The following is a 15,772-nucleotide window of genomic DNA, read 5'->3' on the forward strand; positions in this document are numbered from 1 at the left end:
GCCTTCTCCCTGACGTTTTACATATTGACAGGTAACAGCATAACAGTATTACCACCATCTGCATCATTTTCCTCGCTTCCTTAATTCTATTTGTTATTGAGAATTACCTTGTGTTTCCAACAGGGTGACAGACTTCAGACTGACATGCTGTCTTTCTGACCATGCAACATCCATGCTTTATCAGGGCCTGAGTTCTGCTGTTGAGTGCACTCACAGTAACAGCCAGAACTTACACACTTCAAATATTTCTGCATTTCATTTTATTTGGAAGTTTGCTTTGAATATCAAAATTTTCTTACCTAATGTTTCCTTTTGTAGCTCACGGCACCTGCTTTGTAGCTCATTCCCTTGCTGAAGAGAAGTTTGAAGCTGTTGAGTTTTCAGCTCAACCATGTCGGCCACCAGCGTCAGATGTTTTACCTTTTCCTGAAGGCACTCATTCTCTCTCTGGGATTTTGCTAACCTTTGATTCAATTTGGGTATTTCTGAGGAGAAAAAATCATATAGCCTCTTGTCAAATTTACCTTCTTCATTAAAAAGCAGCTCACCTGATTTATGACCTCAGGACTTCAGTAACCCTAGTTTGTGCAGGGGTCGGTGTAAGCCACTGACATAGCAACATTCCTGCTGAGAGCAGAGGGCCAAAGAAAGCGCCTTGTGCAATAACTCTTCACATGGGTAACCTGTACTTAGCCAAACAGATACTACTGACAAGCATATAGATTTTATTCTAAGCAATAATACATATTTCCTCTATGATCATAATACCAAATTAGAATGTATGTACTCCAAATGAAATAATCATAAGTGACAAATACTTGAACCCAAACTTTATCTCAAGGAGATACACGAAACATTGCTGACATACACAAACATTTGCAAACTTGTTTTTAAATTAATTTGAGAAAATATCTCAAAGGGGTTAGCTTCTGCCAAAGCTCAGTGTGAAACTTTTGGTTCAGAAGATGTTTGGGCATGTGTATTACAATTTATTTCCTCCTTTCTGCGGTTAAAGCAATCCGTTACACTAAAGGTAGGCTCTTTCACTCTAGCTTTCATCAGCTCTTCAACTTGGAAAAGCAGCAGTCCCCAGGAAGCTTCCCAGGTAGTTTTTACTGCAAGGTACATAAGTAAATCGGGGTGGGAATAGTGGATCTCCTACATTTTCATAATTTTTCCTGACCTTAGCTTAGCTTGATAAGTGCCCTTTAACATTTCCCATAGTTGCAATTCTTTCCTATGCCCTCTCCAACTACAGACCTAAATGTTCAGTTGTCCAAAGAACTTATATCACTTTTATTTATATTAGTGATGACATTCTTGGTAGATGAAGCCTAATTATATCATTAAGTCAGCTGTTACATATTTTTATATTGTCTAAGTGCAAAATTTAAATTACATTTTCATTATCTACTATCTTGTCTAACTACTTGACACTTATATGGATTTATTGTTAGACTAAATGATGTAAATTCCAAAAGATTTTAACTTCTTATACCTCCTCCTATTTGCCACTAATTAACCAAAGCTAAATAATTTACATACACAAGTGTTTTATAGCTTGTTTTTTTTTTTCAAACTAACTAAGGAAACTGGTCTAGGCATAAAGAGTAGCGCTTTATGCAACATTTTTTCTTCTGAAAATCTGATGTAGAAAAGCTTTGAAAATCTTGTTGCAAATAACAGTAAAGTAAAAGAAAAAGATGCTTTACAATGTTATGAAACTCCTTGAACCTGAAGATGTCTGCAGAAAAGCATGTACATGCTCTCCTTATTAACTAGAAAGAACACAGAGAACACAGGAAGAGAGGAATTCGTAGGAACACACAATACTTTCTGTGCTCAATCTAATTAGGAGATGAAGTCATGAATCAAAATGCAAGATACTGGTGCTGACATTTAACCCGATCGTTCGCACGGCAGCTGAGCGCCACAGAGCAACCTTCCCACCACGCTGGTCCCAGCAGGCAGCAGCCTGAGTGCCCCAAGCCCCCTGCAGGACCAAGGGGCTGCCCCAGGGGATGCAGTCCCCTCGCCCCTGCAGCACAGATGCCCCGCTCACTTCTTCCTTGTGTGAGAAAAGCAATTGCTGGACACGTTAAAAACTACCTCTAATCTTACAGGAGCCATTATTTAAAATGGAGCTACCTACTTTCTGAGATACTCCATGCGTGCAGGTTTCACTTAAGCTATGCGTTTACAACAGGGTGCAGACAGTTTCATCAGCACAGCAATTTGGGAGATGCACATTGCCCACCGTGCCCTCACAGTCCTTCTCACAAGGACAGAAAGAGTGATGTCAGCTCACCTACTCCTTTGTTACCTTATAACCCTGATAAAACTAAGCTCCAGACCAAATACTGGTTTATCAATTGATACAGAACACACTGAAAAACTGTAAGGACAGGAACACATATATGGAAATTGTGTCCAAAGACCATTAAAGCTGCAAAAGCCACCACATGGCCTATTTGGATGCTCTGGATGGTGCAGTCTGTCATTATGCTACTGCATAATTTTTTCAGCAAAACTAATCTCTTAACTGAGGCAAAGCAAAAACGGTTTTCAAGGATAAATCTGAGTTCTCAAGTCCAACTGCCAGCCTGAGGGCTGGGTACGACCTTCCTGAGCAAGCCACCAGTTGTGACTTGTTCCCAGCTTCTCTTCTCCTGAAGGCTGCCCTTGTCTGAGCAGGAAGCAGGCTGTGGGCCAACTGAATTATTCTCAGCCCATGGGCTGCTCCATGCCCCTTTCAATTCCAAAGCCCCCTCGGATAAAGAGTGGTATTTGGGGATTAAATGCTGTTATTCAGGCACAGCAGGAGGCAGTCAGTAGGTGCCAGGTGCAGGTTTGCTCACCTGCGGTGGCCCCGGTACTGGAGACCACCCAACGCCTACACCAGTGGCTTGCTCAAGGGAAGAAAACTGGCAACAGGAGACACACAGCAAATTAAATATCTCTGTGCCTTTGCACTGCAATCATATCTACACACAGTAAGAATTTATATTATTTATGTTCCATATCCACACATTCACGGTATTTATATTACTTCAATGTCAGTCTGCAGTGAGCAGCGCACACACTAATCCTGCAGGAGCCAGACTAGTTCAACGCCGTTCACACAGTGCCGTGACATCCTGTACTACTTTGCATCTGGACAAATTAAATGTTAGAATTAGAAATTATCTAATTGATTTTACCTTCAAATTTACCGTGGTACACTCAACTACCAAAAAACATTTCGCCTTGACCGAAGTTATTGCAGTATGATAATTTACCTGTCAAAGCTTCTTTGCTAACGGTTTTTATCTGGACAAAAATTTCTTCTTTCAGGGCAGCCCAGTTCTCTAGATTACTGGACACGACTTCTTTAATATTTTCTAGTTCACTTCTGATAAAGGGAAACAGTGAGACAGCCTTGTTCAGAGTTGAGCAATGGTGTTCCAATGTATTTCTGCAAGACAGAAAAGTAATACCAGAAGTACATTTTTAAAAGCAAATATACATGACAAACTATCTTAATTATTTATAAACCTGATAAAGTAAACCTGATAACTACTTTTCTGTTATGTGATATTTTGTAGCATATTGGGTTACAACAATTCACTGAATGAAATATGTTGAACACTGAATTTGTAAGAAATTTCACCCTTCTAAATGTTCATTTTAAACTTATATGTAAAAATGAAATTGTACAATTACTTTTTATTGAGAAATCAGAGCAATAAGGCTTAAGTAACTATATATCCAAGCTTATGCTGAATTCTCACAGACAACCTATGTAAGAAATACTGTATCTCCACTGTGTTAAAAGTGGAACATGCTTGCTTTTAAGTGCTATTTAATGATTTTAAATTTGTGAAGAACTTAGCCTGTTGCTAACAGTATCAGCCATCAGGAGTGGCATTTTCTGGTTACCTCTGGTAACACTACAGTGCCTCACCATATCCTGGAAAAGCAAGAGACACTGGGATGGTTACAAACACTTCCCTCTCACGGTATTCCTCCTGGCCATGCCTGCAGCTCCACTGAATCCTCTCAACCAACGGCACACCGCACGAGCCACAACTCCAGGATTTCTGTTTGGGTTCTTACCTGAGCACTTGTGATTGCTTATAGGCAGCTTCCTTTTCTTCTTGGAAATACCGCAAATCTTCTTTCACATTTTTTAATTCATCTTGTTTGGTTTTTAGTTCCTTTGTTAGGTTTGTTATTCTACAGATTTAAATAAAACCAAGTATTACTCACGCTATTAACCAATCTCCAACTTTTGTTTCCACTGTGCATAACGTCCCTCCTATGATAATTGCCTTTTCAGATTGACGTACCAGATCTTCAAATGGAGAGAATCTAACTTAAGCCCACTGTATGAGATGCTTCAGCAACACTCTCGAAATAATACTGTGTGCTTCCATGTGCAAGCATATTATGGGTATCAGCTCACGGGCTGTTACAAATACACTAAGAATGCAGTGTTATCCACAGAGGCCACACAGAACTACTCAGTTGTTTAAACTATAGTCACATTTTTACTCGTATGTTTTTAATCTCAAAGGCATGAAAGAAGAGGTTTTATGAAAAACACAGCTAATTTTCATTCTTAAATTAAGGTATGTATATCAAAAGTAACTGTTTTTGAAGAATTACGCCATTTCCAACATATGGAGGCATCAACCCCCAGATCAGTCCTTATCGTTCATCCTCCAAAAACACACGCTGTTCTGTAAAACAGGGCCTGACGCTGCAATGCCGAACAAGCAGGCACCTCACCCCTGCAGGGCAACTCAAGGCACCACCACCACCTGCGTGCCTTGTGCGCACCACTGCACGGGCGTGCAGCAAAGGGAAACAGAGAGCTCCCCCAGGCTGCAGGGGGACGTGTCAAAAGCCAACCAACAGGAAATACCAAATTTTTTGTTACCGGCACTGTATTTTTTTTCCATTCTGATTGTTCATCTATTTCGCATTTTCAGGCTTTTGCGAAACACGAATCCCAACGGGTCGTTTTCTTTTGTCTCGTTTCACATTCTAGTTCTCGTGTATTGCTGAATTAGCGGTGCTCAGCAAATAATCATGGAAAAATACACACAATATATTCTGTCTAAAGAGAAGCTTTCCACAAAGATGTTCTCACCAAGTGTTACTTGTTCATACTCAAGCAATCACACGGGTATCAAACTGATCTAAAATGTCCAGTCAGTAAGATCACTTTCCTGTATTTTCCTTAGGGAAGAGTTAAGCTCTGGACTAGAGCTAGGTTTCTACGTTCCCAGCTAGACTAACGATATACCAGAGAAAGTCTGCGTTGATTTCTCTTCACTCCCCCTCTTCCTTCCAGGAAGCAAAATAAAAATAAAATACATCAGCAGCGTTTGGGCTGAGAAAACTCTTGGCCACAAGCTGGGGTGGGAAGGCCACAGTGTGGTTGCTCCATTTGACAAACCCTGGCAGGGCGCCGGGTCGTGCCACAGCCTCGGCTCTCCTCGGGGCGCCTGCAAGCAGCATCCCTACAGCAGAGGATCGAAGGAGACGCTGTCACAGCACATTTTAAGTATTTGCCTTACACAGACTGAAAAGTCTTCTCCTGTGTCGTCACAACAGCGTACAACAGACTTTTAAATTACAGTGTGGGTTGTGCTTTAAGCTGTTCCATCAAATCTGACACCAAAGAAAGATCGTAAATCTGGGACTGGGAAAGGAAAGGAGCTTAGCGTTATCTGGACTCACAAATATAACGTGCACGTTAAAAATGCAAATTAATGTTTGTCCCATCGTACTTCAGTTATGTCTATGTAAATGAGATTATGACACTGCAAAAGCCAAGTATCTGTGCTAGGGGAAAGGTGAACGGAAACAGAAGGCAGGTGCTGCTGGTTAGGTACAGGAGTATTCAAGCCGAGGCACCCGGTAAGCACGAGGTGATAAAACCCCGCTCTCGGCGCTGCGCAGCAGCAGCACGTCACACAGCCGTGACACCCAGCCGGGAGAGGGGCTGTGCCCCATCCTCGCCACCCTTCCCACCCGAAGAAGCGGGAACGAAACCAGCCGTCTCTCGGCGGAGCACACCGACCGGCTGGGGCTTTCCCTGCCCGTGGGACTTCCCAGCCTTCCCCTTTCCGTGCGGCACGGGACGCAGCGGACAGAGCAGGGGCTGAGTTGTGCAGCTTCCTGCAGCCCCTGGAAACACGCAGAGATGCCTGCTACGGCCGTTCAGTTTATTCGCTAGCACCGCGTTTTTTGTAATTTTTTACATTTATTTTTTAAATCCACTTACTGGATGTTATGTGTGTCTACAAACTAACGCCATCTCTAAGTTATGGAAGACGTGTAGCTGAACAACCTTCATGTGCCTTTCTCCTTGGACTTGCTTATAGTTCTGTAAATACATATTGAAATAAAACGGGCCCACGATGCAGGAGAGCTAACCTAGCATTTCTTTTCCACCATCACCTGCCTGCAGGAGAGAAGAAGGTGGGTGGCCCCTCGGGGGCACTGGGAGTTCTCCATCACTGCGCAGCTGTGCACAGCTCTGTGTGCTGGTCTGTTGCACGCACAGGGTATGACCCACCTTCGTGCCCCAGCAAACACAGCCGGCCAGTTCAAAGGAATAGATAAACTGACCTATGCATTCATCTTTGCCTCTAAAATTTACCTTTTGAACTTCTTCATTACAGCAGTGGTTCTGACCTGTGTATTTTTCAAGCACAACTATAGCAGTGTAAATAAAATTTAAAATATTGTTCTTTCAGTGACTCCTGGGTTATTCCCACAACTGCAATGAAATGAATGGAACCATACAGGAATATCAGATAGCTGACCCCAACTATCTGCCTGTGTAACATGTGCAAAGAGAATATCACATACAACACCACATACAACATTCATTAGCAGTTTACAGTAGGGGTTTTCTTTTTCAGTTGCTAGCTGCAGTTATTATAGTATATTCTTCTATTCCTGAAAGCACAATGACAAGGACATGTAATTTAAAAACTAGTCCTTTTCAACACTACCCACACTAGATTAACTGTAAAAGTAAATGATCTATTTATCTACTAGTGACTCACTGTCACTAGTAAATAAATAATACTTGAATCCGCAAGTGTTTTACAAAACCAAAGGATGGCAGAAGCATTACATTAGCATTTGCTTCAATTTTAAAAAGAAAATGAAAATGATTTATAGCTTAAAAATAAACAACAAAGCCTGTTGTTTTTCTGTGCATCAGCTAGTGTTATCAGATGGATCATCTATAACACATTTGCACCAAAATGCAAACTTAAAAAAAATAGGAGTCCTGATAAAGAAACTTGGATCTGCAGAGCTCTGTCAAAACCAGAACTGAACATCTGGTAATTAAAAAGCAAGTTGTTTTGGCTCAACTGTGATCACTGAAATGAAATAAAATAAAAATAACTTTAAAAATGAAGAAAATTCTAGCATTACCTTGCTAGGAAAATTTGCCCACACCTACCCATAAATTTCTTGGGATTATAGTTTTAAAATGAAACTTCCAAATACGCAGACTTTTTTTTCCCCACTCCAAACATTTGATTTAGTGAGGTTAGCATAGAATTGCAGACTCAAAGTGCAAAGGGACATTATTGGTATTTTTCCATTGTTTGCACAAAAATATATGCGGACAATGCAAGACAGTTGCACTGTCTACTCTCAACACCAAAAGAAGGAGGAAAAAATAAGCATATTATTTTGGTGATATTTAGCTCAAAGGAAAGAATTCAACAGATCATTAGATGACATAATTAAAAGAGAGGTGTGAGAACATAGTGGTCTTGTCCTCTGTCCTGTATTTTGCATGAACTGTGAAAATTAACTTCCAATCTTTGCAGCCAGCATACTTTCTTTGTGAACACAGGAGGAAGCCTGCACAGAGTGGGAGTTGAGTTATAACATGTTAACTACTAGTGCCGGCAATGAAAAGAATAGCTCGAGAAAATACCGAAGAAGTTGCAAGGGATTATTGCCAGCAAACAAATATATTAATTGTCCTAAAAGTAGTGACAATTACCACAACTGTTCAAATTTAAGAAGCCGCATTTCTCAAAAGTTAAGATTTGAAAAAGCAACCCTCTTGCAGGCTACGTGGTACACAGCGCCTTTATGAGTGAGATCAGCTTTAGACCATCCAAGTTAAGACCAGGCTATTTCACAGATTTTGTTTGCCACTACAGAATCATTCACCTGTGGACTGCAGGTTAGCGTATGGCCCACTTTGACTGCAAATGGAAGTTATCTCTGGCAACCAATCTGTAGGCTTTTCGTGAAGGTCTCTGTTAAGTCTCATGTAAGCTGACAGTCATTTCAAGTCTTGTGTTAATTGTTATCTTTATTAACGCAACAGAAATATAAAGTATGCTGTGAAGACAACCTGGATAATTTTTGTTCAAGCAAAGGTAAAACTCTGGAACAGGTCTGGAAAATAGTGACAGAAAGATGACTGCCTTGTCACAACCAGGTCAAAATTCACCTTTGAAGAAACCTAAGGTTTTATTTCTCAGAGCTACCACTCCAGCTGCTGATTTCATCCTCAGTAATTGCAATTTACATAGTCTCTGTCACAGCAGGGTAACTCAGGAATAACTTCTTATAAGTCAGTAGAATTACCTGACTCAACAGATTAACAAATGAGATTACAGTTATGAGTAATTTGATAATTGCGTAAGAAAAGAAATGGTGTTAAGGCAAATTTATAGGTGACTTTTTACTTATACTATATATTTGCACCTGCAAATTTCAACAGAAGTTTCTCAAGGCACATGAGTAAGTGTATACTTCCTAACCAGAAATTTTCTAGTCCTTGCAGATACAGTAGAGACCACATAATTATATAGAAAAAGACACTACATTGTGTTTCCCTAACATAATACAAATCTAGCCAAATAGAAATGTATTGCATTTTATGGATTTGGTGTTTCTTCCCCCCAAACTAGAGAAATGTCTTGCTGATGAGCCAAGTCTGTTGCATACATTACAACTTGGAGTACAAGGAGAAACTAAGCTTTTCCTTTCAACTCTAAAATAATAACAATCCATGTAAACTCATCTTTTTACTACTAATTTCTCGCCGCAAATGAAACCTCTGACGAGAGGCTCCCCGACCTTCCAGTCCACAGAGCCTCGCGATCCAGAGCAGGACGAGAGCTCGAGGCGCCCCATCTCCCCTCGCCTCCTGCGCCAGGAACTCCCTCAGGAGGCAGCGGGGCAGGAGCCTTCACCCCGCATCCTGGGCAGCCACTTTCCCGTTCTGCAGTCGTCGAAGCAGAGTCAAGTTCAAGAGCAAGTCAAAGGCCAAAGTAAAAATAGGTCTCTCAGCACAGGGGAGAGGTATTCAAGGATTAGCCTGAGTTCAACCCGGTCCCATCCGAGCTTCATTGCTATGTGGTCATAGAAAACACCAGAAAATAACACCTTGTCCTACAAGCACATGCACGCAACGTATTAACCTCGTTCAGCAAATAACCGCAGAGCTTTCAAATTTCACTCTGACAGATAAAGAAGCAGAAGCCCTGTGGATTTTAGTGAGTCTTTTTGTCTGAGTATGAACTGAAAGAAACCATTTAAAGCCTTGTAATTATGTCCAGAATCATTTTACAGCTATTAAGGCCTTTTTTGCATTATGTGGCACCGTTCTCAGATACGAACATCTGTGATTTTTAATCTAAATTTTAATTTTACTTATTAAATATGAAAATATTTTATATGAAATACATACGAAAAGAACGCACGGAAGCAAAAATGCAGATTTCATGTTACTTTTTGCATTTTCCACTGACTGCTGTCTCTTCCAGATAGGGAATTCTGTCTCACCAAGAGACAGTTCCTTTTACTAGGAACCTGGGAGAAGATTAAACCTTATTGCAGAGTTTTGTGCTTTGTGAATCACGCTTTTGGACTACCTTAGTCACCGAGTTTGTTGTGTTTATTAGTAATTGATCTTGGCAGCTAATGATGTTAATAATTTGACAAAACTAGAACAATCACAGCTCTAACACATGAAGAATGGGACTGAGCTATCACCAGTCAGCAAAAAGGATGTTTTGTATAGGGAAGTTACTGGCTTCAACATCCCTAACATAAGAGTCCAACAGCAAGAGATCGTTTCCCCAAAGCACTGTGGTGATTAGCTTTCTGAGACTGTGACAAGTTTTTGTCAGTGTGGGGTTTTTTCCCATTCTCGTTTGTTTGTTTTTAAATATAAGGGTGAAATTCACTGCTTTACAGATGGTGAACACAGGGTCTCACTTAAACTTTATCAGGTTTTTGCTGGCTCTCTGCACAAGCCTGAGCAATACCTGAGTCATCTTGATGACACCATCAGGACAGAATATACAGATCAGTTTGCAAGCACTGAAGGGAACATATTAAAACACTTTGGTATTATACAAAATTCTGCTTTTTCCTGGTTAATAAGTACACCCTAAAATTATCATGTAGCTAATTGAAGAAGTATGTACTGTTACACTATAAAACAAATACAATTAAATACGTTGAAGGCAGTCTCTGATTAAATTTCATATCCTCTCTTCAGAAAAAACTCGCACGCACTTGGCACTTCCCAGTACAAAACAGCTCTTGTGCTCTTACTTCTTTATGCTGCAACTTGAGCTGTCTAAAAGTAGAATTAAATGCAGAAAGAGCCAGACAAATTCCAGCACTTCTGTGCTCTGTATTCCCTCTACAGTATAAAAAACAATACATTATTTCCTTTTGCTGGGAAAAGATCTGTGCAAAACCCGGGGACTTGCTGAAGCCCATGCCCACCCAATGCCTCTTGCTGTTGTATTTACTCGCCTCTTTCCACCAAGCCCTGAAGGAGCACGTACCCAAGACTCACCCAGAACACCCATAGTGTGGTGAAGTACTCATCTACTACTTTATGAATTGATTTCTTTTTAGATAAATTATATTCCAATATTCTGAAAGTACTTGACAGATCTGCAGTTAGTCATGCTTTCTAAAACAGTGAAAAGAAGAACAAGACTCCCAAGTTACCCAGATACAATAAGAATAACTGACTGCATGACCCAAACCGCATTTGATACTTATTAAAAATTATTAATTTCTAATAGAGCTTTTTATGTTTTCCAAGTGATTTGAAAACATCAAGGATATTGTAAACACATCTTTCATACCATGTTCCTAGCTTGAAAATGGGAGGAGTTCAACATAATTCTATTTCTTAATTAATGACATAATAACTGATTAAATCCTTTCTTCCCACCACTCCATAGTGACACAACAGAGTTCTGACAAATGAAAAACAGAAACAAGAAAGTGCACACCCACTGCAGTTAGACTAGTTAATGACTGGAGAACACTGATAAAGAGATGAAATTAGGACAAATGAAAAACCTGGGAGTATCTAAAGGTCCTCTCTAAAGCGTAAATTCCTTGAGGAAGGTCTCTTTATAGCTGCAATAGTCCTCATAATCTTGGAATTTTATAAGAAACCAGGCCTGATAAGACCACGTGGAGAGAATGAATCTTTAAACAAACAGTTCAATATCCAAAGTGACAAGATGAAAAAGAAACTCCAAAATTCCCAAGGGTCATGTAACACAAGATTTCTCTGACGAAACCACAAACCTGAACACCATGCTGGGGTTTCGGGTTCTTTGTTTTCCCTTTTTGGGGGTAGTGGGGCGGGAGGGGGCATAGAAAGGGGAGGGGTAAATGGGTGGGAAGGGATTCCGTCCATCTTACTGCTATTGATGCTCAAAAGGTACTGACACACTGAAAACCTGAAGGTGAAAACAAAAAGAACAATCCTCATGAGGAAGTTTTATACAGTGACCTACACTGTTTAGGATATTTAGCCAGGTTAGTATCTTTCTAAGCTACGCAATTTAAGTTTAAATCAAGACAAAGTTATCATAACAATTTACGTGGCTAGACTGTCTGCCATAGCAAGGAAAACTGTGAGCATCATTTAAAGGACTGAGTGGATTTAAGCATGAATCTTCAGAAAGATGCAAGTATGTGAGCTTCCATGCAGACCTGAGCAAAGATGCTCTGGTAACATTAGTAATCTCTTCAAACAGTAACAAGGTTTTCTTACTACAGGTCTGAACACACACCATTGTGTTAGATTGAATCAGTATAGTTACCTGCATGATGGTCAGTTCCCCTTCTTCCGATAAAGTTTCAAAAGGGCAGGTAACCGAGTTCCACAAAAGCTGAAGCTCCCAGGTGGCTTTCAGTGTTAACCACAGGTACAAACAATAGCAATGCTTCAACCAAAAAGGAATATAAAAATGAAATAGTTTGCACCTAACATGAAGGATTTAATCTCTTGGTCTACCAAAGATGAAAAGGGGCTTATTTGGCTTCTGATAAAAACTTGAAGTTTGAGAAGAACGATTTGTCAACCACGCAAGAACCAGGAGAAAGATAGTACACTGAGTAAGTTAGTTCATGCCAATGGCACAAGGTAACGAGAGACCCAAAATAGTAGAGAGGAGATAAGGAATATTTAGACAGCTGATTTAACAAAGCACAATAGTTGATTTACGGCCTGAATGAAAGCCTACTGAAAGTATTCCATTTGATTTCAGCAGGTTTTAAATCAAGCCAAGCCTCAGGGGGAAAAAGTGCAGAGATTAAATTTTCATTAACTCTTCCAGCTTTTCTACAAAAAGTCAGCTAAATGAAAATGTAAGTCTTCCTCTGGCAAATGATCCTCAACAACAAGAACATGCTGTCACTGTATCTGCTAACACACTGAATACTGCCACTATAATTGCTGCCCAGAGCCATTAAAGGAACATGGAGTGAATTCGCTCTTCAGAAATGTGCTGTTACACCAAAGAAATCATTCTGGGGACGGGGGAGGAGGGAGGTTTTGGTGCCAGTGAAAATAATATCCTAAAGTACAGTACGAGCAGGGTGATCCACGAAATATACATTTTGTTCAACCTTCGGTGAACTTGTGTGTCAAAATGAGTGCTTCATTAGCTACATTAACAAACACTACAACATCCTAACTACACCTAATAATAGTTATGCTAACTTGTTACAGTATCTGAATGATTCACAAAAAAAAAAGTAAATGGATGCCAGTGCCTCACCTACAGACAACCCATAGTTCCTTCTCTAGTGTTTCCAGTCTCTCGGGAGAGCACCTTAATACCCCAAAAGCTCCATGTTTTCAGGCCTAGATCAGTTGCTACTGGGTGTGAGTCAGTCGTGCAAAAACACCCCAGCTGGGAGTCTTCAGAATCAAAAGGACTGTCCCGATACTAAAATCATAATATTGCTCCTGTAAAAAGCTTCTGGCTAACAGTTTGATTCAGATGAGCAAGGAATTACTGAGAAGTTTCCAATTCCCTTGCTTATACTTCATCATTCTAACAGCAGTCAATTTGAACAGAGCCACATACATATTTTGCCATACCAGAGATCTAAGGAATACACACTTCCCCCTTTAACGTGGGCCTTCACAAACCACCAGAAAGCATTTGCAGGCTCCCTTTTCTGAGGAAGAAAGCCACAAGCAGCACCCAAGTAACTGTTTTAGCTTTCTGTATCATCATACTGATAGTGAACTGTACGCTCCTTAGGGAAAGAGCGTTGATAGGAGACAGTAAGTACAAACTTCAGAGTGGTGAAACCCCCAGCACCACAGAATTTCTTTTGAAGTATTTTTTATTACAAAAATGATAAGATTAAATATTTGATCATTTCCCCTTTGTGTAGTGTAGGGGGGGGAAATACCTCTGAAATGCCTTCAGGCCTTTCTTTCACTTTAAATATATTGACTGTTTTTAAACTGTTAAGGAATTCAAAACTCACTTCTACAGAATACTACAAAATAGGATTTACACATTACAACTTATGTTACATCTGATAAAAGACAGACAAATCTCATTTGTATTTTTAACTTCTTTGGAATGGCATCACCTAACACATACGCATGCAGAATAACATCAGACTAGATAACATGCTCTGACCTTTCTGTTTTTGATTCCCTGTCAGCTCGACAGTGTTCAAGGTCTTGGTAAAGAGACTGCAATTCTTCTTGAAGTCTTTTTTCCCGTTCTATACTTCCTTCATAAAATGCAATCTGCTTTTCCATTGCTTTTACTTTTTCTTCCATCACCTTAAATTCATGAAGAATCAAATAGCTGACGCCACAGTATTTACACACAGTCTCCTCCCGAGACATCTAGAAAGAGACACAATTTTAAGACTGTATGTGAGAAACAAGTTGCACAACACAAAAACTGAATGATTAGTTTCTATTCCAAACAGTTTAAACTAATGCTATGGAACATTTACGATCGGATATGTTATTGCAGTAATAAATAATAAAGGAAATTCAACATCAGGAAAATGACAAACTATAGCAGTACTTTTACTTACTCGAAACTTCCCAAGGCAGATCAATTATGCAATTAGCTATGTAGGAACTCCCACTGGAATTACAAACTGAAGTACCTCCAAGTTATGCTTGATGTACTAATTTCAAATAAAATGAACTATTCTGTGTTTTACAAAACTGTATCCTTAAAGAAAATTCTGACTGTGTGAGCCAGAAAAATTTTACTTACTGTGTTTTTGACAAGTCACATCCAATTAAGCAGGCAAGATGAAAAGTGACTAGAGTGACATAATTCAGTCGTCTTTACAAAAATAATTCAAGATGGGAATATTATTGTGATGTAGCGTGTATGGCACTTGAGTGGGGTGGAAAATGTAAGCAGTTTGCTAGGTATGAAATATTCATCAGTGATTAAAAACACAAAGTAATAGATATCTAATTGAAAGACAGTTGATTAAACTGGGAACAATACTTTTGTAATTGATCAAATTACTAAGCTTTTCAGTATGCAAAGCTTTATAAAAATGAACAGATAGATGTGCCCTGACTTCAATACGTTCTTGTTACTCAGTGTGTCATTCCTATGTATTTTAATCTTCTTCCCTTCCAGAAAGCAATGCTCAGTTTACAAGTGATACGGAACTGAACCTGCACAAGAAATGGATATTGAGTAAACAAGTTCACCAGACCTACGCCGAAGGTCTGACACTTCGGTACAGGACATGCAAGCACCTGCTTACCACCACAGATCGACGGGACGCAACGGGACAGGGGCTAGATAATCTCATCTAGGCTCCCTTTCCCATGAACGGTTGGACCAGATGAGCTTTTGAGGTCCATTCGACCCTGGGCAATTCTATGACCTTTGAAAATGTGAGGTTTTACCCCATTCTTGGAGCATCACAGCACTGATGCATTGGAGAGGAGATGATCAGAATTATGGCTACATCAGAGGACACGCATCACACAGCTGAAGAGACAACCTCAAAGCAACAAATATAAAAAGTTCTTGGCAAGCTTCAAGACATGAAAGATGGGAAGTGGGTGACAGCTGGCAGCGTAGTCTTTGTGTACCAAAAGCTTAAAATGTGCTTTAACCTTTCTTACAATTACCAACAGTTATAAGGCTTATAACAAAATGACTTACAAAAATCATAAAACTAGAAAAATGAAAGCAGTTTAAGTTAGAAAATATAAGAATCCTTTGTGTTACAAAAAATGAAAAGACATTTTGAAACATTGGGATAAATTGAAGGAAACAATACTTAGGTGAAGGAAAACAGCTTTCAAAAAAAAAAATTTATCCCATGATTCAACAACCTTTAGCACTTTAAATATAGCTTGATAAAAATGATATTTCAGGATGCCCTGGAATTACCAGGCCAAACTTTACTTTCCGATTTCTAAGTTTTGCCCCAGTTTAAAATACTCTTA

At 39.7% G+C, this 15,772-nt stretch overlaps 1 protein-coding gene across 2 annotated transcripts in view; it reads right to left on the reverse strand.

Moving 5' to 3' along the window:
* Positions 1-15,772, reverse strand: part of LEKR1 (leucine, glutamate and lysine rich 1) — a 55,404-nt gene that overhangs the window by 33,061 nt on the left and 6,571 nt on the right. For both annotated transcript variants that reach the window (XM_040566994.1, XM_040566993.1), the window contains exons 2-5: positions 13,968-14,182; positions 4,096-4,215; positions 3,279-3,454; positions 300-485 (exon numbers count right to left, since the gene is read on the reverse strand). In XM_040566994.1, the coding sequence (XP_040422928.1) occupies positions 300-485; positions 3,279-3,454; positions 4,096-4,215; positions 13,968-14,182 (697 nt within the window). The remainder of the gene's footprint in view (positions 1-299; positions 486-3,278; positions 3,455-4,095; positions 4,216-13,967; positions 14,183-15,772) is intronic.

This window comes from Cygnus olor, chromosome 9 (assembly GCF_009769625.2).
Source record: "Cygnus olor isolate bCygOlo1 chromosome 9, bCygOlo1.pri.v2, whole genome shotgun sequence".
NCBI classification, from domain to species: Eukaryota; Metazoa; Chordata; class Aves; order Anseriformes; family Anatidae; genus Cygnus; species Cygnus olor.